General features: G+C 34.3%; 2 protein-coding genes and 2 non-coding genes across 11 annotated transcripts; 2 read left to right on the top strand and 2 right to left on the bottom strand.

Annotated features, from left to right (window-relative positions):
- Positions 1 to 683: 683 nt before the first annotated feature.
- LOC118062026 (putative E3 ubiquitin-protein ligase LIN-1) lies at positions 684 to 7466 on the top strand. 4 transcript variants are annotated; one of them, XM_035075696.2, is made up of 16 exons: positions 684 to 848; positions 1010 to 1986; positions 2155 to 2215; positions 2299 to 2685; positions 2778 to 2863; positions 2978 to 3614; positions 3909 to 4270; positions 4498 to 4642; positions 4730 to 5002; positions 5095 to 5404; positions 5489 to 5613; positions 5702 to 5821; positions 5922 to 6053; positions 6288 to 6410; positions 6512 to 6766; positions 6855 to 7466. In XM_035075696.2, the coding sequence occupies exons 2-16, from the start codon at positions 1049 to 1051 to the stop codon at positions 7131 to 7133; spliced, it is 4233 nt and encodes a 1410-aa protein (XP_034931587.1). In that variant the 5' UTR covers positions 684 to 848; positions 1010 to 1048; the 3' UTR covers positions 7134 to 7466. The 4 variants fall into 4 exon arrangements, with proteins under 4 accessions (XP_034931587.1, XP_034931586.1, XP_034931584.1 ...); XM_035075695.1 differs by having other exon boundaries at positions 2978 to 4270; positions 6855 to 7106; positions 7201 to 7466; XM_035075693.2 differs by having other exon boundaries at positions 2978 to 4270.
- A 452-nt stretch (positions 7467 to 7918) lies between these two features.
- On the bottom strand, positions 7919 to 7990 carry LOC118062307 (small nucleolar RNA Z105). Its single transcript, XR_004689728.1, has one exon. It is a non-coding gene; the product is annotated as a small nucleolar RNA Z105 (small nucleolar RNA).
- A 67-nt stretch (positions 7991 to 8057) lies between these two features.
- LOC118062310 (small nucleolar RNA Z161/Z228) lies at positions 8058 to 8155 on the bottom strand. Its single transcript, XR_004689731.1, has one exon. It is a non-coding gene; the product is annotated as a small nucleolar RNA Z161/Z228 (small nucleolar RNA).
- A 5544-nt stretch (positions 8156 to 13699) lies between these two features.
- On the top strand, positions 13700 to 17848 carry LOC118062027 (uncharacterized). Of its 5 annotated transcripts, none has more exons than XM_035075699.2 (13): positions 13700 to 13927; positions 14043 to 14068; positions 14232 to 14421; positions 14515 to 14605; positions 14791 to 14826; positions 14954 to 15052; positions 15206 to 15336; positions 15444 to 15492; positions 15588 to 15677; positions 15763 to 15816; positions 16552 to 16617; positions 17212 to 17309; positions 17416 to 17848. In XM_035075699.2, the coding sequence occupies exons 1-13, from the start codon at positions 13857 to 13859 to the stop codon at positions 17480 to 17482; spliced, it is 1068 nt and encodes a 355-aa protein (XP_034931590.1). In that variant the 5' UTR covers positions 13700 to 13856; the 3' UTR covers positions 17483 to 17848. The 5 variants fall into 5 exon arrangements, with proteins under 5 accessions (XP_034931590.1, XP_034931588.1, XP_034931589.1 ...); XM_035075697.2 differs by having other exon boundaries at positions 14043 to 14133; XM_035075698.2 differs by having other exon boundaries at positions 13700 to 13959.
- Positions 17849 to 18117: the final 269 nt, after the last annotated feature.

The raw sequence follows: 18117 nt of genomic DNA, 5'->3' as shown, positions 1-18117 counted from the left end.
CGGCTCATGTGGACTGGGCTCCTGCCGAAAGAAGTTAAAAACCATGCTAAACGATAATGAGCAGATGGAGAGTGGTTTTAGAGCTGTTTATCTTTGCTAAGTGTCCGTGTTTTTAAAATATTTAGACTTTTCTTGCTTTATTTTTTTAATATTTTTTTTAATTTAATAATCTAATATTAAAAATATATTTTAAAAAAATAAAAAATTATTATTTTAATATACATTTTTTAAAAAAATAACATGGTTGTAATGTTAAACAAACACCGCTATGATTGACTACGTCTAGAGGTGAAAACGATGGTTAGACATGTCCAATGATTAAGCTAAACGGCAAGGTTTCTTCTTCTTGTCATCTACTCAAGGAAGGCAATATATATAATAACGATATGAACTGTGATTAGTAAATATAAAATGAATAGTCCACGTTTTGCTTTGATCAGCACACAACAACTATCAAAGCCGGCAACACCAACTTGCGTCTAACGGGCCATATCTCTTCGTTGTGTTAATTTCATGTTTTGACGCAATAATCCCTTTTTTTCTTTTTGATAATCTATGTTAACGAAGTAATCTGAATTCCTATGAAGTTGCCTTGCACCTTACGGTAAGAACTTTTCTCCAGAACGATCGCACTCTTTATTTATTTCTTCAAATGAATGTTTTGTTCTTGCTGTTGACAGACTGCCATCCTTCGTCAATGCCAGTGCCAATGCTGCTTGTAATTTTTGACGGGGTGTTTACGTCTTGAGTTACTATTGTTTTCATAGTGTAGTCTATGAAGTTTTGGTAAATATTGCTTTTAGATTGATGATGCGATAGAATTATAGATGGAGGTTTCCAGGTTGAAGGTAGATCAATCCTTAACCAGTCCAAGCAGTGCTGCTACATTTATAGTGCTAAAAACTAGGGAAATTTGAAAAGATATGAATTTGAAAAGCATGGTAATTTTGCCTTGATTTACTTCTGATGAAACTTGCTCGAGGAAGATGACGATTGTTTGCTCTTGCAGTTGATTGGGAATCTGTAAGCTGAGATTCTCTCCTCAGAAATGGAAGGAGGCTATAGGTTTGCGATGGACCAAAAGGATATTGTGAGGTTCTTGGTTACCACTGTGGGAAGTTTCACACAAGATCGTTTGATCAATAAAGAGCAAAGAACCCAGCACAAAGAACAGTGTGCTGAGAGATTAGCAGCTGAAGATGGGAGCTGTGGCAAAGATACAGAGGTCCGATACTCTGATCAAGCAGTATTAGCAAATTTGGATTGGGGTATAGAAGCCCTTGAAGAAGCCATTGACACCTCCAGTATGGAGACTAAGCTGGCACGATTAGATTATGCAGAGAAGATGCTGCAAGTTTGTGCCTTGTTGAACTCTGACCAAAGTACAGCTGGGGTCCCAAATTTCTACCTCTCTGCTTGGGCCCGCCTCTACCTTTCATACCTATGGAAATTGCGTAACAATGCTGAGAATTCTGTTCTTCATGTTCTTGAGATGTTTATTGTTGATCCATTCTTCTCGAGAATTGATTTTGCCCCTGAACTCTGGAAAGACCTGTTTCTTCCACAGATGAGCTCAATTGCTGGGTGGTATTCTGAAGCTAGACACAGACTTATGGTGGAAGTAATTCCTGATTCTTCTGATTTTTCATTTACTGCTGACTTGGATCAGTTCTTCAATGAGTCTTTGATATATTCAATGAGGCCAGATCAGGTGGAAAAATTGCAAAACCTGGAGGAGCTTTACAGGGAATCCTTGGATGAAAATACGCGGCTTTTTGCTAAATACTACAAGGACTGCATGAATTCTGACTCAACAACAAGGAAGAAGATGATTCCAATGTTGCCGATAGCAGATCCACCAGTAACTCCTTTGCATGAGGTTAGCCGGCCGATTCCTGATTATGTGAAATTTGGTCCCATCTTGCCTAAAAGTGCTGGTTTCTCTCCAGTTCTTAGATCTAAACATGGTGTGAGAGCAGAAAGCAGGTTAGTCTTCATCCAGCATCGAAAATGAAAAAGTACTATTCAGTCAGGAACGTATGAATACAGCCATTTGCATGTTCTGGTTCTTATTTTATTGTACATCCACGCTGAACATTTTCTTTTTTCAAGGCTCTAACTTGTTATTGTTATGATGGATGTGCTTGTGATCAGATTGAGGATAATTTCAAACCTGTCACCTAATTTGGAAGAGTCTGTTATATGTGATCATCAAGTAAGACTGATAATTATATTACAATTGTCACATTGCGATGAACTATAGTTGATTCTGTGCTGTGTTCTTGTTTATTATGTCAGGAGGCCATGCCTGAGGACAGAGAAAACGATTCTGATTGTGAGCGGAGTGATACTTTTATTGATTCTGAAGATAAAAATCAGAAGTTAGTAACTCTTCGCAACATAGAATCAACTGAGATTAAGGAAATTGGACTAAGCAAAAGGCTAGCTAAAGCAAAGAGCCAAAAGCATTCTCCCAAAATATTCTCTCCTATAAATTCCCCTAGAACTTCGCCAAAGATTAGTTCTCCTGATCCAGTTGTGCAGTCTAAAAAACAACCTACAACAATGTTACCGCTTCTGTCATCCCGTGCTACGGATTCTGTTAGTGCTACCTCGTTGCCTGATTCTCCACGCTTGAGAATAGATTACAGCAGTAGCTCACCAGACTCAGATGGTGAAGTGATAGTATGTTTTTGCCTTGTATTTTGATGAGTTCTTGCCAATTCCATCCGAACTTGGAACATTTCATTTATACTGATAGCATTTTTGCAATCTAGGGTCTGCTGAGCAGTGCCAGGAAGAACCGTAGCCGAACAAGGAGGATGAGTTATGACAATGTCAACAACCAAATATTAGAGAATAGGTAGATAAAAATTTCTCTCTTTTCTTTAGGCTATCTTTTACAGTATTCAAGCTGTTCTTTTCCTTTTAGTATTGATAAATATACATCTTTTTTTTTATTATTATTATTATGCAGTTCACTTATTGAGAGTGATGAAGGAAGCCAGAGCTACATTTCACTTCCTACATCAGAGATGCTGACTCCCCGTTCAAGACCACCAAAAGATTTTGTTTGCCCTATCACAGGCCAACTTTTTAATGATCCAGTTACCCTTGAAACTGGCCATACTTATGAGAGAAAAGCAATTCAAGAATGGGTGAAAAGAGGAAACACGACATGCCCTATTACTCGCCGACCTCTCTCTGCAAACTCACTGCCCAAAACAAATTATGTTTTGAAGAGACTCATAACATCTTGGAAAGAGCAGCATCCAGAGCTTGCTCAGGAATTTTCGTACTCTGAAACACCAAGGAATTCATTCAGCCCCTCCTCCTTAAGAGAAGATTTGTTGGTGTCTACTGCATCCAGAACATTTTATTCTTCCAGTCATACTCGTACTCGTAACAGTACAGATAGTCACCTGCATCAGAGGAGCAAAAGATTTGCCCGAGCAAAAGTATCCACATCACCAACCAGTGTAATTTCTCAAGATACTATTGAAACAATCATCAATGGGTTAAAACCTTATATTTCATCTCTCTGTACTTCAGAAAACTTAGAAGAATGTGAAGCAGCGGTGTCAGCAGTAGCCAAATTGTGGAAGGACTCAAAGGTTGATCCTGCAGTTCTTTCATATTTATCCGAGCCAACTATTGTAAATGGGATTGTAGAAATACTCTCTGCTTCTGTAAGCAGAGATGCTCTTAAAACTTCACTTTACGTTCTCTCTGAGTTAACATTTTCAGATGAAAGTGTCGGAGAGATTCTAACCAGTGTAGATTCTGATTTTGATTGCCTAGCTGCTTTGTTCAAAAATGGCCTTGCTGAGGCTGTTGTTCTGATATACCAGCTGAGGCCAGCTTTTGCTCAGCTTTCAGCTCACAACTTTATACCCTCACTTGTCCAGTCAATCCAGAGCAAAATTGAAGATTTAGATGATTTTCAATTTGCAATAGAGCCCAAGGACGCTGCTATAGCAGTGCTTGAACACTTGCTTACGGGTGGGGATGAAAACAGCCGGTCTGTCAATGCTTTTGATGTTATCTGTGCAAATGGAATTCCAGCGCTAGTCAAGTGTTTGGATAGAGTGGAAGGAAGGAAGTCAATTATTTCGATACTTCTCTGTTGCATGCGTGCTGATAAAAGTTCCCGGTACTCGATAGCAAGTACAATCGAACTATCTCCTGTTCTTGAATTATTTCACTCCGGGGATGATAGCGTGAGAGGCTTATGTATTGACTTCCTCTCAGAGCTAGTTCAGTTAAACAGGTACACATCAAATATTCCCTTCTGCAATATACTTTGAATGTTGTTTATATTTTCTTCCAGCAGCTAATAGTTGGATGGTTGAAGGTAAAAATGTGCTACTGTAATGCTACAACTTGAAAAAGTAGAAAAATTCAAACACAAATGTCTAAAGATTTGCCTGTTTCTTCTTTTTCAACATCATCTCCAATACCGACACTGAATGTTCTGCCTTTTCCATGGTGTTTCAGGAGGACATTCAGTAATCAGATATTGCAGATAATTAAAGATGAAGGAGCATTTAGTACCATGCACACCTTTCTTGTGTATCTCCAAATGGCTCCCATGAGGCGGCAACCTTCCCTTGCCACTCTTCTTCTTCAGCTTGATCTCCTGGTTTGCTTTGATTCTCTGACATCATTCACTTACTTTAACAGGAAAACTTGGATATCTAACCATGGTTTCTATGGGTTGAATTTCCAGGCTGAGCCGCGAAAGATGAGCATTTACAGGGAAGAAGCTGTAGAGGCTTTAATTGAAGCGCTGCACAGAAAGGACTTCTCTAATTCTCAGATGATGGCTCTGGATGCTTTAGTTTCTATTTCTGCACGTCGGACTTCAACTGGGGGTACTTACATGGAAGCCTGGCTACTGAAGATTGCAGGATATGATCGACCTTACAATGCTTTGATGAAGGCAGAGAAGCTGAAGAAGAATGAAAATGATTTAGCAGAATTTTTTTTAGCTGAAACAATGGTTTGCGGTTTTTGCTTAAGTTTGATATGGAACATGGAACCCTGTTCTATTAAATTCTGTGATGATTCTGAGCCTTGGATGCTTTTGTGCAGGAAGATGAAGAGAAAGCAGTAAGTTCTTGGGAGAAAAGAGTGGCATTTGTTCTTTGCAATCATGAAAAGGGCTCCATCTTTAAAGCTTTAGAGGAGTGCTTCAAGAGTAATTCCTTAGAGACGGCAAAATCATGTCTTGTCATCTCCACATGGCTCATATACATGCTTTCAGTTCTTCCTGATACTGGTGTAAAAAGTGCGGCTCGTAAATCCTTGCTTGATGAATTTATAAATGTCCTCCAATCAACTAGAAACATGGAAGAGAAGATTTTGGCAACCCTTGCATTAAGAACCTTCGTAAGTGACCCAGGTAAGATTAGTGTAGGTGAGAATTCTTAACAAAGTTTTGAATATGCACAAATAATTGCTGAACTCAAACTTTTCTGATTTTTAGCTGCACTTGAAGAGCTCGGAAAGTATGCTAAATGCATCTACAGCACCTTGAGAAAGCTTAAGAGAAATTCACCAGTGATCACTGATGTACTGAAATCCTTGATGAATTTGTCATCTGTCAATGCAGTAAGTGGGATTGGGAAACCATGTCCTTGGCTTCTTCAGATTAGCTATAAAAAAATGAGCTTATTAGGCTTTTTAATCTGTATTTTAGACAGAGTTGTGGAACTGCACCGAAGTGGTTGAGGTAGAATCATGCGCCAATGGTGAAGTGCTGTCTTTGCTTCGTTTTAAAGGTCGTGTTATTAGCAGCCATTCCGACGGAACCATCAAGGTACAATCTACCTGACCCTCTTCCCCGTGCATTAATACAATTACCAGTTGCATGTGTTAATGAATACTTGATGTTATAACTAACCAACACTCGCTTTTAGGTGTGGGATGCTGGAAAGAGTGTTCTAAGGTTGATTCAAGAAGTTCGTGAACATACAAAAGCTGTAACATGCCTCTGTATTTCATCTTCAGGAGACAAATTGTACAGTGGTTCCTTGGACAAAACCATTCGGGTACTTCCAGTTTTTTCCCTGCTTTCTAGCTATTTGAATCTTAGATTACTCCGTCTCCTGTAAGAACACATGTTGCTATCTCATGCGTTGTAGTTGTAGAAAAGAACTCATATTTATGCTACCCTTTTCAATGAACCACCGAAAGAAGGAATATCAGACAGCATAATCCATTGTCTGATAAATTGTGTACCTAATTCATTTGAAACGGTCATTTTCCTGCATTTTCTTTTGCAGGTTTGGGCAATTAAACCTGAAGAAATTCATTGTATTCAAGTTCATGATGTGAAAGAGGCAGTATACGAGTTGACAGCTAATGGTAAAGTTGCATGCTTTGTTTCTCAAGGAGCAGGAGTTAAGGCAAGTGACGCCTACCCATTCATGTTTCAACAACTGAAACCGAACTGTGCAGTCTTTAGCGGTTGACAGATTCTGGTTTCCTAAAAATTGTATTTTCACAGGTATACAGCTGGTCAGGTGTTCCAAAGCATATAAACTTCAACAGAACGGTGAAGTGCCTTGCTATGACAGGGGATACATTATATTGTGGCGTCTCTGGTTACAGTATCCAGGAGGTGGATTTGATCAATTTCACATCAACCACATTCTACTCTGGAACAAGAAAATTGCTGGGGAAACAAAGTATTTATTCCCTACAAATTCAAGATGGTCTCCTGTTTGCTGGTGGTTCAGCGGTTGATGGAACAGCAGGGAAAGTAAGCAACAACAACTGATCTGAGATTGTTCATGAAATATGTCTGAACAGATCATTTATTCAAGTGAACAAATTTCCGTGCATGGCAGGTATTTTCTCACTCGAGCAAAACTGTAACAGGATCCTTCTCAACTGGATTCGACATTCAGCGAATTGCTGTCAACAGCGACTTCATTTTCACAGCCACGAAAAGTGGGATCATTGAGGTTTGGTTAAAGGAAAGAGTTACAAGAGTTGCTTCCATCAAAGTAGGAAATGGGTGGCACGCCAGAATTACATGCTTAACATCAGATATGGACGGTGCAATGCTTTATGCTGGCACTTCTGATGGCAAGATACAGGTTAAACAGCTCGTTATCATTGTTTGAACAACTTTAATGGACAGAGGTACAGTTCTCCAGTGGATCACTCATTTTCTCTCCTATCTGGTTGCAGGCTTGGTCATTGGACTAGAGGATTTCTCCTATTTTGGAAAACAAAGACAATTAGAATTTCATCTTGGGGATATCTTTTTTCTGATAAAGGAAGCAAAAGCAATGAAATTTGTCCGAGTTTTTATTCACCGATTTGGAAAGGAGGACATCATAGAGGAGGGTGACAGATATCCATAGATCTGTTTTTGTTCGTGATTCCGTCTTTCTTGATTGAATCAGCATTTAGAGTTTCATACTATCATACCAAAATCTCATCTTACTTTCAAACCTTCTAATTTAGGTCTAAAAATTTCATGTTCATTCAGGTCGGTATCCAAAAATTGTAGTCCCGGCAGCTTGGCCACATCCCACATTGTCCTATCAATTTACTTAAAAAAAAAAGCTTCCTCCAACTTTTCTGAATAACCAGACATGCCCAAAAACCAGGTTATATGAAGAGAAAAGAGGCAATCTCTGTTGAAAACAAATTCGGGGCTTCTGGGTATATGCAAGATGCATAAACAGATTGAACTGCGCACTCAGAATGAAAAGGACTATGAGTTACAAATTTCATAGATCTTTCGACCTCGTACCACATTAAATCCTCATAGTGCCAATAAATTTGATTGTTCTTAAAAAAAGGAGAAAAGGCTGCTGAAAAGCTTGATGATAAAAGAATTATTAACCCATAAAATACAAAAAAGAAAAAAAGTATCGAGAAATCAGTGATGAGCGAGCATTCAGTATGAGTAGGAGGTAAATAATCCTGTCATGAAATTGATCGGACAAATTCAAACTTATCATCACGATGCTCGCCCCATCACAGAAAACTAAGTAGGAAAAAACTTATGATTACTTAGAAGAACAAGAGCAAGACGAAATCATCAGAAAACATTGGATCATTACATCAAAATTGACACGATGTGTCTCAGACGACCGTCGTGAGAAATTTGTAATCCAAATTCATCACTTGATTCCACAGCCAAAACAAGTAATGGAAATAAAAACAAAAGGCGTAAAGAGAAGAAAGGGATGAAGATGTGAATGGAGACATGGGAGAAACTCCAGTCTTTTGTAAACCGCAGCGGCACGTCTGAACTGCATCCAAGGAGCTGGTGCTGCACTTTATTTATAGGAAGCTGGAGCTTTTGTTTTTAGGGTTTTTATCTTTGTGTTTGACGATCCTGTCCCTGTTCTTTGATTTCTGTCATTTCGAGGATTTATCCCCTCAGACGCTCGTATGAACGGTACACTGCTGTGTGCTAACATCTGTGGACCCCCGTGCATGGGTTATGCGGTTGAACAGTAATATAATCTTTTTTATATTATTATTTATTTAATGTTTTTAAAAGAAAGATTTTTTATTTCTAGATCAAAAATATCTATTAACTTGTTTTCTTGTATTGGAAATATTTTTTTTAGAGGGTGTTCGACAATAAAAAAAAAAAAATCTGTTTTCTCTAGGAAAACGCTTTTATGAAATTAGTTTCTCCCGCTTTCCATCTAATATTTGGTAATCTTAATAAAAATTAAGAGGAAAAAATATTTTTCAGCTAGAGTAAAAATTGGTCCTAAAAATAATATTTTTATTTTATTTTATCTGAAAAACACTTTCATAAATTTTTTTTTAGAAAACAACAAGGTAAAATGAATAAATACTTTGTTATTTTTTATTTGTTATATTTTAATTAATTTATAAAATTAAAAAAAATTAATTTTATTTTTTTTATTTTTTTATCTGTCAAATCTAATAATTTTCTTTTAAGTGTTATTATTTTTATTGGAAATCATGATATTGAATTTTTTAAATTTTATCATTTTTTTAAAAAAATTATCTGTTAAATTTGATCTATATGTCTTTAATAAACTTTAAAAAAACATTAATGAGTTAATTTTGGGTAATTTTTCATGGCATAACAAAATATTTAAAATTATTTTTTCAATTTATTTAACATGACATTATAAATAATCTATTTTTCAATAATTTATATTTTATAAAAACTATTTTTTTAAAAAAAATATTTTTCTGCCAACAAAGGATATTAACTTTTTTTTTATATATAATATCTAATCATCAATGATGCAAGTTTGAAATGAAATTACTTAAAACAAAAATCTTGCATTGATTTGAATAAAATCTAATACGCAAGCTTTCCTTCTTTGGATAGTATTTTTTTCTCTCTTAGAATATCAAAGCTCGTGAATTTTAAATAACGTTATTGACGAGCTTGGTTCACGAATTTTATAAATCCTATTCATGAGAAGGTCACTGAACTTTTCAAAAATTTCATATACATTATTCGTGCTCATAGCTCTTAAAATCTTTAGACTATCTCGAAAATATCCACTACTCTGAATTGAGTTTAGTTATGATTGTCTATTAAATGAGTTTAGTTATGACTGATAATATTGTCAATTATTTTCTAAACAATAGATTTATAAGTTTTTCTATGAAAATAATTATGTATTTAGAATTTATTTTGTGTAATATTTACTGCCAAAACTTTCAACCTTACATTTGGAGACCCGCTTGCGCAACAACATCACAGTGAAATAAATCATCTAATAAGTGATTTAATGGTAAAAATTTTAGAATTAAAAGATTTATTTTTTCTGTGATTTCAGGTTTGAGCCATAAGATTGTTAATATTGATAGCAATTAGAGATTTACCTGATCGTTAAGTTCAGGGCTATGATGATTAATTAAGATACACGCAAACTGGTTCATACAACCTAAATGAATCAAAAAAATAAAATTAAATTTGTGTATTCATTTTCTCTCTCTCAAAATAATGTCACTGATTTTATAAATTAGTATATTAAAAAACTCTAAAAGGCGTGGGGAAAGCACTGTAGCTTCCCCACGCCTTTTAATTATACTTATATAATATATATATAATAATAATAATTATTATTATATATTATTTTTTGTTTTTGTTTTTTTTTGTATTTTTTTTTTTGTTTTTTATGCCTTTATGGATTTTTTTTTGCTTCTTTCTTAGTTTTTTTTTCCTTTTAATTTTTTTTGTTTGATTTAATTTGTTAATTGATCCCGAGTTTGACGAGTTAACCTGATTTGACTGGTTAACTATACATTTTATTTTTTTTGCTTTTTTTCTTTTTAATCAATTTTTTTCATTTAGTTTGTTTTGTTAATGTTAAATTTCTTTCTATTTAATTATCAGACTTTCATGACACGTATTTCAAACTTGACATGTTAACCCGTCAATTTTTTTTTTCTATTTAGTTATTAAACTTTCATGACGCGAATCCAAGGTTTGACGGATTATCCTAGTTTGAAAGGTTAACCCGGTTAATTCAGATTTTTTTTTCTTCATTAGGTTTTTTCTTCGTGTTGGTTTTTTTTTATTATTTTTAATTAATCTATTTAATTATCACACTTTTATGACACGACCTTGCAACCAGACCCACATTCAAGGCTCTTGAATTTGGTGTTACAACCAGACTCACTTAAACTTGAGTCATGCAAGTTTAATATTATTATAAATATTACTCTTGGATCAAGCGTTGTAGCTAGACCAAAGGCTCTTGGGTATGTCTTTGCAGAAGCACATAACACTCTTAAATCTTAGTATTTTTTGATATTTTTTATGCAAGAAAAAAAAAATAACTCCGTTGCGTATGCCTTTGTTTTGTTTTTTTTTGTTTTTTTTTCCTTTTTAAGCCTTTCACTATGGACTGCATAGTGCAGTCCATGGTGAAAAAGCTGATGCTTTTTTTTTTTAAAATCTTTTTTTCTTCATTTTCTTGTTTTGTAATTATTCTTTTAATTTAGTTTTTTAATATTAAAATTTTTGTGTTTAATTATTAGACTTTCATGACACGGATCCCAGGTTTGACGGGTTAACTCAGTTGATTCAGATTGTTTTTCTTTTTCCTTATTAATTTTGTTTTTTCGATTTCATCTTTTAATATTGTATGTAGTCCACGGTGAAAAGGCTGATGTCTTTAATTATTATTTTTTGCTTTTTTTTTTCTTTTTATGTCTTTCATTATGGACTGCACAATACAGTCCATGGTGAAAATGTTGATGCCTTTATTTTTTTTTATTAACTTTTTTTTTATTTAGTTTGTTGATATTAATTTTTTTTCTATTTAGTTATCAGGCTTTCGTGACATGAATCTCAAGTTTGACGGGTTAACCCAGTTAATTCAGTTTTTTTTTCATGTTGGTTTTTTTTCTTTGTTTTTTTTTCTTTTTAATTAATCTATTTAAGTATTATATCTTTCGACATGACTTTGCAACTAGACTCATATCCAAGACTATTGGGTTTTGTATTGCAGCTAGACCCACTTAAACTTTGGTCTTTCAAGTTTAATGTTATTATAAATATTACATTTGGGTTAGGCGTTACAGTCAAACCTAAGACTCTTAAATATAACTTTGTAAAAAAACCTAATGCATTTAGATTTTAGTTTTTTTTAATATTTTTTATGCAAAAAAAATTGACCTGCGGCATCGCGCGGGTCATGTTTTTTCACTGTAGCTAAAGCTGTTTTTTTTTTTGTTTTTTCTTCTGTGGCATTTTTTTTTGTTTTTGGTTTTTTTTCTGTAGTAGTTTTTCCTTCTTTTTTTTTTTTGCTTTTGCTTTTGTTTTTTTTTTAAATGTTTTTTTCACTGTAGCAAGTTTGTTTTTTTTTTTCCCTCACTTTTGTTTCTTCTGTTTTTTACATATAATGTATCACTGTGCACACAATGAAACACTTGACCTTTTTTTTTTTTTTTTTTTTTTTGTTTTGCCCATGGGTTTTTTTTTTTTTGCTTTTTTTTTTTTTTTTTTTTCTTTTAATGAATTGTTTTTGTTTAATTTAGTTTGTTAATGTGATTTTTTTTTTATTTAGTTATCATACTTTTATTATATAGATCTCGATTTTTCTCTATATTAAGCTGGTTGAGAACTTAGCTTTGCAGTTTTTTTTCAAAAAGAAAAAAAAAACATTATGGATTACTACAGTGTTTCCCTTACATGTTTTTTATTTAGTGCAGTGTTTCCCCCACATGTTTATTTTTTAAATTATCTTTGTTAAATTTATTTTTTTAATATTGAGTTGGTTGAGAATTTAGCTTTAGCTTTAGTTTTCCCCACGTTTTTTCATTATAATAATTATTATATTGTATTATATTATATGACTATTTTTTTCTTTTTAATTTTTTTAATGATTTTTTTTGTTTGATTTTTTTTGTTAATGCTTAATTTTTTTTATTTAGTTATTATATTTTCATGATACGAATCTCGGGTTTGATGGGTTAACTTGATTTGACAAGTTATTTTTTTCATTTAATTTAGTTTGTTAAAATTAATTTTCTTTCTATTTAATTATCAGACTTTCATGACATATATCCTGAGCTTGACGGGTTAACTTGGCTTGATGGGTTAACCCAATTAATTATGGGTAAACCCATCATTTTTTTTTTCTATTTAGTTATCAAACTTTCATGACACAAATCTCAGGTTTTACAGGATAACCTAGTTTAAAATGTTAACCCAATTAATTCAATTTCTTTTTCTTTTTATTCATTAGTTTTTTTCTTTTTGTTGATTTTTTTTCTTTGTTTTTTTAATTAATCTATTTAATTATCACACTTTTATGACACGACCTTATAGCCAGACCCACATCCAATATTCTTGGGTTTGGTGTTACAGTCAGGCTCACTTAAAATTGGGTCATGCAAGTTTAATTTTATTATTAATATTATAAATATTACTTTTAGGCCAGGCGTTGCAGCCAAACCCAAGATTCTTGGGTATAACTTTGCAGAAAAACTTAAAATTTTTTAATTTTTATTTTTTAAAATATTTTTTATAAAAAAAATAACCCGCGATATTACACGGGTATCAAAGCTAGTGGTTTATAAAAGACGTAGAAATTTTCTTGATTTTTTTTTTTTATCTCAAACACATAGACTAATTTTTATTAATCGAATTTTTTTTTGGAAGCGAGGAAAAATACAAAAAGAACAAGTACAAAATTATTCCTAACAGAACAAAATGGTTTTAATGGCCTTTGCTTTATTCAACGATGTCGTTTGTTACCTAAATAAGCCAACAACGTTGTTATTAAAATCTTATCAAAGTTGAGTTTTAATCAAATAAAATGAGAATATTACAGTTAAAACCAAACAATTACATGGTTAACCATGATCCATTCAAAATTATTTTAATTTTTTTTTTAAATCAAAATAATATTATTTTAACTTTTAAAAAAATATAAATAAAATCATTTTAATTTATTTAAGTTAATTCACTAACTCTATAGTTTAGGTTTTAAAAGAAGTCATATAACATCCGGATTTAAGTTTTGTTTGGCTATATTATAATGAAATTTATATTAGTGATACGTTTTATATATATTTTTAATTAAAAAGTATAAAAATATATATTTTTAATTTTGACATAGAATATCAAAATTAGTAATAGAAAAATTAAATATAATTTTAAAAACATTAAAAAATAAAAGCTAAACGGAAAATAATTAACTTTGGATAAGAGTCACGCACTAGGCAATTTATTTCTGATGGGGCAGCAACGTACGCATTCACCAGGCAGGCTCACACCGCATAGAGGAGCGAGTGAGCACCGTCCCCAATAAACGGCGACGCAACGAATTTACTGAAACCAACCACCCGACAAATTGCCTCCAAAACCACCATGTCATATGATGGATTCCCTCCTTTCATCTCCGCCCACCTCCAGTACCTCCTCAATCACTATCCTCACACCATCCAGGTAAAAATTGCCTCCCAAATCCCTAACCCTAGGTATTATACAAAACGCTAATCCGATTTGCAATTTTGCGATTTTCAAATTCGGGTTATGTTGGCTTAATTAGCTTGTTTTGCAGATTGAGCAGGCACGGTCAGGCACCAGGTACTTCCCTGGAAGTCTTGATCGATTCACATTGCTCATTCCTTACTGTTTAGACTACATGAAATGTTAGTATAATTGTTTTTGTTTTCTTTTATCAACTGATCAAGTGTTTACTCATTTATTGTGGTTAGGGTTAATTTTGATTTCTATTTATTTATTACAGGGGATGTTATATACAATGCTGAATTTCCATTAGCTGCACCGGATGTTATATTTGGTGCTGAGGATGAAGATTTCCATCCCTTTCATGTCCCGTGCGGTGAGGACGGGGATTCGAGGCTAGTTAAGAACAGTTTGACCGATTGGAACAATAAAGATCCTACGCGGCTGTTGGCTCTCGTAACTGAATTGAGGTTGAGGACCTGAATGTCTTAGGAGTGGGTAGTGTTGACACTTTATTAGTCTTGGTCGTGACTTGTGACTGGATTTTAAATTCTGTTTTCCAGGGATAAATATAGGTCTTACCAGGAGAAACGAGTGGGAGAAGTTGATGATGATAGGTTGAAGTTTGAGATTAGTACTATTGTGTCGAGGGAGGTAATTTTTTGACTTGCATCTTTTGTATAATGCTAATGTCTTGACATTTGGCTAGGACATCGTTGGTAGTTACTTGTTTTGTGTAGAAAAGATTACTGTATCGTTACTTTGTTGTCACTGCTTTTCTTTGTACTATCGGGATTAGTTTTCTACATGTCACTGAAACTCCAGTCATTGTGCTGCAGGGAATTGAAATGCATATGAGTTCCGGTGTTGAAAAGGTATTTGCTGAAATGAAAACGTTTTTATTTATTTTAACTGGGTTCTATGAAGTGATCAAACATATCCACCGCTTAGGTTGGTATTTAACTACATCACTGGTTTCTGTGCCTTTGAATTTTAGTGTAGCCAGAAGAGGTTAAGTTCGCAGTGCCTTTAATGAACATGAATATAAATAAAATGGTGCCTGCATGCCCCTGGATCCATCCACAAAAGATATACTTACAGGTTGGATATTTCTTCTGCTATCCTTGTATTTGAATTTTCCCTTGAATTCTTTTTATTTCCTTCTTTCTGTCCCATTTTCTCTCTCTCTCTCTTTCCTTTTTATTTTGTGTCACAACTGCAATAGTTTTGTGAGTCTTTTCTTGATTGGTGCAGGTTATATATCCTGTTGGTAGAAAGTATGCATCTGTTCCCTCAGCACCTCGTCTGAAATTAATGTGCACTCCTGAGTTGAAAGCCCTGTTTTCCATTGATGATGTCAAACTTCCTTCATGGTTGGATGGAATGTAAGCTATGCATATAATTTTTGCTTCAAGTCTTGTCATATGTACATGTTGCTTTTTGTATGAAGATTTGCATGACTTGTTTTTATTGGTTCTTTTCTTCTGAAAAGGTGCATGGCTGAATATCTTCCCCACCTGGAAGAACTCCTTCAGAGACAGGTTAGCTTATTTCTTCCATCCAGTGATTCCTTTTAGTTGAGATATTGCTCGCCTACCATTTTTGCTAATAAAAGATCTTCTTTCCCATTTTGCAGGTCTTAGAGGCAGTTACTCTAATTGATGTTAGAAGGCAGTTTATCGAGGCATTAGCCCCACTGCTTGGAAGGCCACTAGAAGCTGATCCAGTAAGTATCCTAGGCACTTTGTATACAGACATTTTTTTTTAATCCATCAAGAGTGACTGGTGTTAACCATTGCTTTCCTTATCAGGTTTTTTGCAGAAAGGCTTCTTATCTTGTCTGCTCTGGACCCTTTACGTTCATGGTATAGTAAGATCTTCTCCAATTGTAAATTATATTAGAAGGGGCGGGGCAAGTTTCTGTAATATTATATATAAACATAGGGAAAGAGTGAATGTCAAACCTAAATTGTTTCAGGAGGTATTTGCCCCTGATCTTCACTATATCATATTTTCAGGCCTATATCAAAGGAGATTGTTAGCTCTAAGCATTTGAAGGTTTTCTTTTTGCCACAGAACAGTTAAATTTTCATAAAATATGCTAAAATTAGCCTCATTTTACTTCACGTAAAGCATGCATTACTTTTAATTCTTTGGCTGTGAAAACTACTTGACAATAATTGTTTGGTGTTTGGCTTGTATTGAAAAATAAATGATGAGAAAGAAAACATAAGAATTAATTAGTGATGGGGCCAGGATTTAACGACAAAGGAAGTCTTGTAAAATATTTTCTTCTCTTAAGAACCCTGAGTTGTTTTTCCTTGTTTTAAGTTTCTTTTCCTTTGACTGTAAAATATTTTCCTTTGACCATGTTTTCCTAGGTGAGCCAAACATGGAAAATGAGAAAAATATTTTGCTGAAGCATATTTTACATGAAACAAATGAGAGCCTAAGTTGAGATCAAGTTTGGTAGTCAGTTGTATACTGGGGATGTAGCTGATAGGAAAAGCTTAGAAAGTTATTTCAATGGAAATATTTTTTTCTGTGCATGTTTTAACATCACTTGGCTGTTTATATGAACTTGATTTCCTAAACTGCAGCTGCATGTTTTCCTTTCAACCAACTTTCCAAAACAGCAGCCTTCTCTGATGTTTCAAAGTACACAGGTGATCATATTTCTTTATTCCAGTTTAAAATTTATGGATTTATTCATCTGTGAATGTCATTGTCATGCTCTTTTGTGCATGCAAGTGTTGCTAGAAGGATATTAAGACATGAATCTGGTGCAAATTCCTTTTATATGTGCCATTTACCAAGGATACTTGTATTGATCCTCGTCATGGGAGGTGGCAGGATCAGGTCCCACCAGATACTTTCATCAATTACATGCTTGATTTCCTATTTTGCACTTGCAGCATGGCCTTGCTCTTGACTAGATTTAGAATTGACCTATCATCCTGAACAATACAGGTTGATTTGCATCACAAAGGGTCTTATGTCTTTTCTGTGTGCCATTGTATGATGTTTCTATACTAAAATTAAGCATAAGAAGCTTGCTGTTTTTGAAAGTTCTCCATCAGAATCAAGTCGACTGCTGATGGTAGTCTCTTGTATTATCAATTGCTCAATTTGGGTATAAGACCTAGCAGTAATGATTGAAGCTCATTTAATTTATGGAACCATTTATTTCCTATCATTGACTGAGCAAATGGTTTGCATGCAAATACTCTCCTTGACTGGCTTATAATATTTGTGTATAGCATTTCAATTCCCTTGGCATGCCAGTCAAGTCGCCTCTCATTACAGAGTATCCATGGAGTCCTAGATGGGAAACCTCACAAATGGCTGACCGGATCTCGTGAGTTCAATTTATTTTCAATTCTTAATCTTACCTATTTTTGTTAGTAACTTGTTCTTCTAATCACATTCGTGTGCTATTTGCTTCTGTGATCCAATTTTACCAGTGACTTTTTGGTGGATGAGTCGCTAAATTTCAAAAGGCACTGCAACGAATCTCACCTTCAACACTAGAGCTATGTGTTGGGAACCTGTTATCTTTCCTTGATGCTCAGCAGCCTACACCATTCAAGTTGTCCAAAATCGCTTCATGAATTAGTACCATGTTCAATCATGGTGGAGTAATACGGCCATCCCTCCTCCCGTGTTGTAATTAGTTCGGTGTTAAGTAACCTTTTCATTTTATTGTGAAAGCATTGAAAAGCCTACTGGTACTATCCTCTTTTCGTTTCAACTCATGATTTGCACTGTAAAGTTCAGTGGCAGACTGTTGAGATGGAAAAAATGGTCATTCATGGTGTCTGCATTAAAGTTTTCAACGACCTCAGAAGTTGTCTGATTTTCTGGATATAAAAACACCAAGCACTCTTTATAATTTCATTGATTATCTCCATGGCGACATGTTTTAAGCCTCCATGCATGGTAAAAAAGGAAAGTCGGGGTTTCCTAAATAGTTATGGCGCCCCGTGGAACCCAGCTGGAGGCAACAATGATGACATACTACATTCCTCTGATCCATTTAAATCTCGTATTGTTAGGCTCTGCCTGTTTGTATTTCTATGTGGACCCGGATCCGCATCCACTTGGGGATGATAATTTGGCCCAACACGGTATAGGAGTGATCCTGTCTAAAGTATAAAATAAAATTA

The sequence above is a fragment of the Populus alba genome, chromosome 5 (assembly GCF_005239225.2).
Source record: "Populus alba chromosome 5, ASM523922v2, whole genome shotgun sequence".
Taxonomy (NCBI): Eukaryota; Viridiplantae; Streptophyta; class Magnoliopsida; order Malpighiales; family Salicaceae; genus Populus; species Populus alba.
This window is presented reverse-complemented; position numbering and strand designations above follow the sequence as displayed.

Excerpts from the sequence above, each read along its gene's own strand:
- LOC118062027 (XM_035075697.2), top strand. The coding sequence starts at position 13,850 with ATGTCATATGATGGATTCCCTCCTTTCATCTCCGCCCACCTCCAGTAC. Across the intron at positions 15,678-15,762 it reads GGCCACTAGAAGCTGATCCA|GTTTTTTGCAGAAAGGCTTC; the intron begins GTAAGTATCCTA and ends TTTCCTTATCAG. Across the intron at positions 16,618-17,211 it reads TGATGTTTCAAAGTACACAG|CATTTCAATTCCCTTGGCAT; the intron begins GTGATCATATTT and ends ATTTGTGTATAG.
- LOC118062026 (XM_035075693.2), top strand. The coding sequence starts at position 1,049 with ATGGAAGGAGGCTATAGGTTTGCGATGGACCAAAAGGATATTGTGAGG. Across the intron at positions 2,864-2,977 it reads AACCAAATATTAGAGAATAG|TTCACTTATTGAGAGTGATG; the intron begins GTAGATAAAAAT and ends ATTATTATGCAG. Across the intron at positions 5,614-5,701 it reads ATTTGTCATCTGTCAATGCA|ACAGAGTTGTGGAACTGCAC; the intron begins GTAAGTGGGATT and ends TCTGTATTTTAG.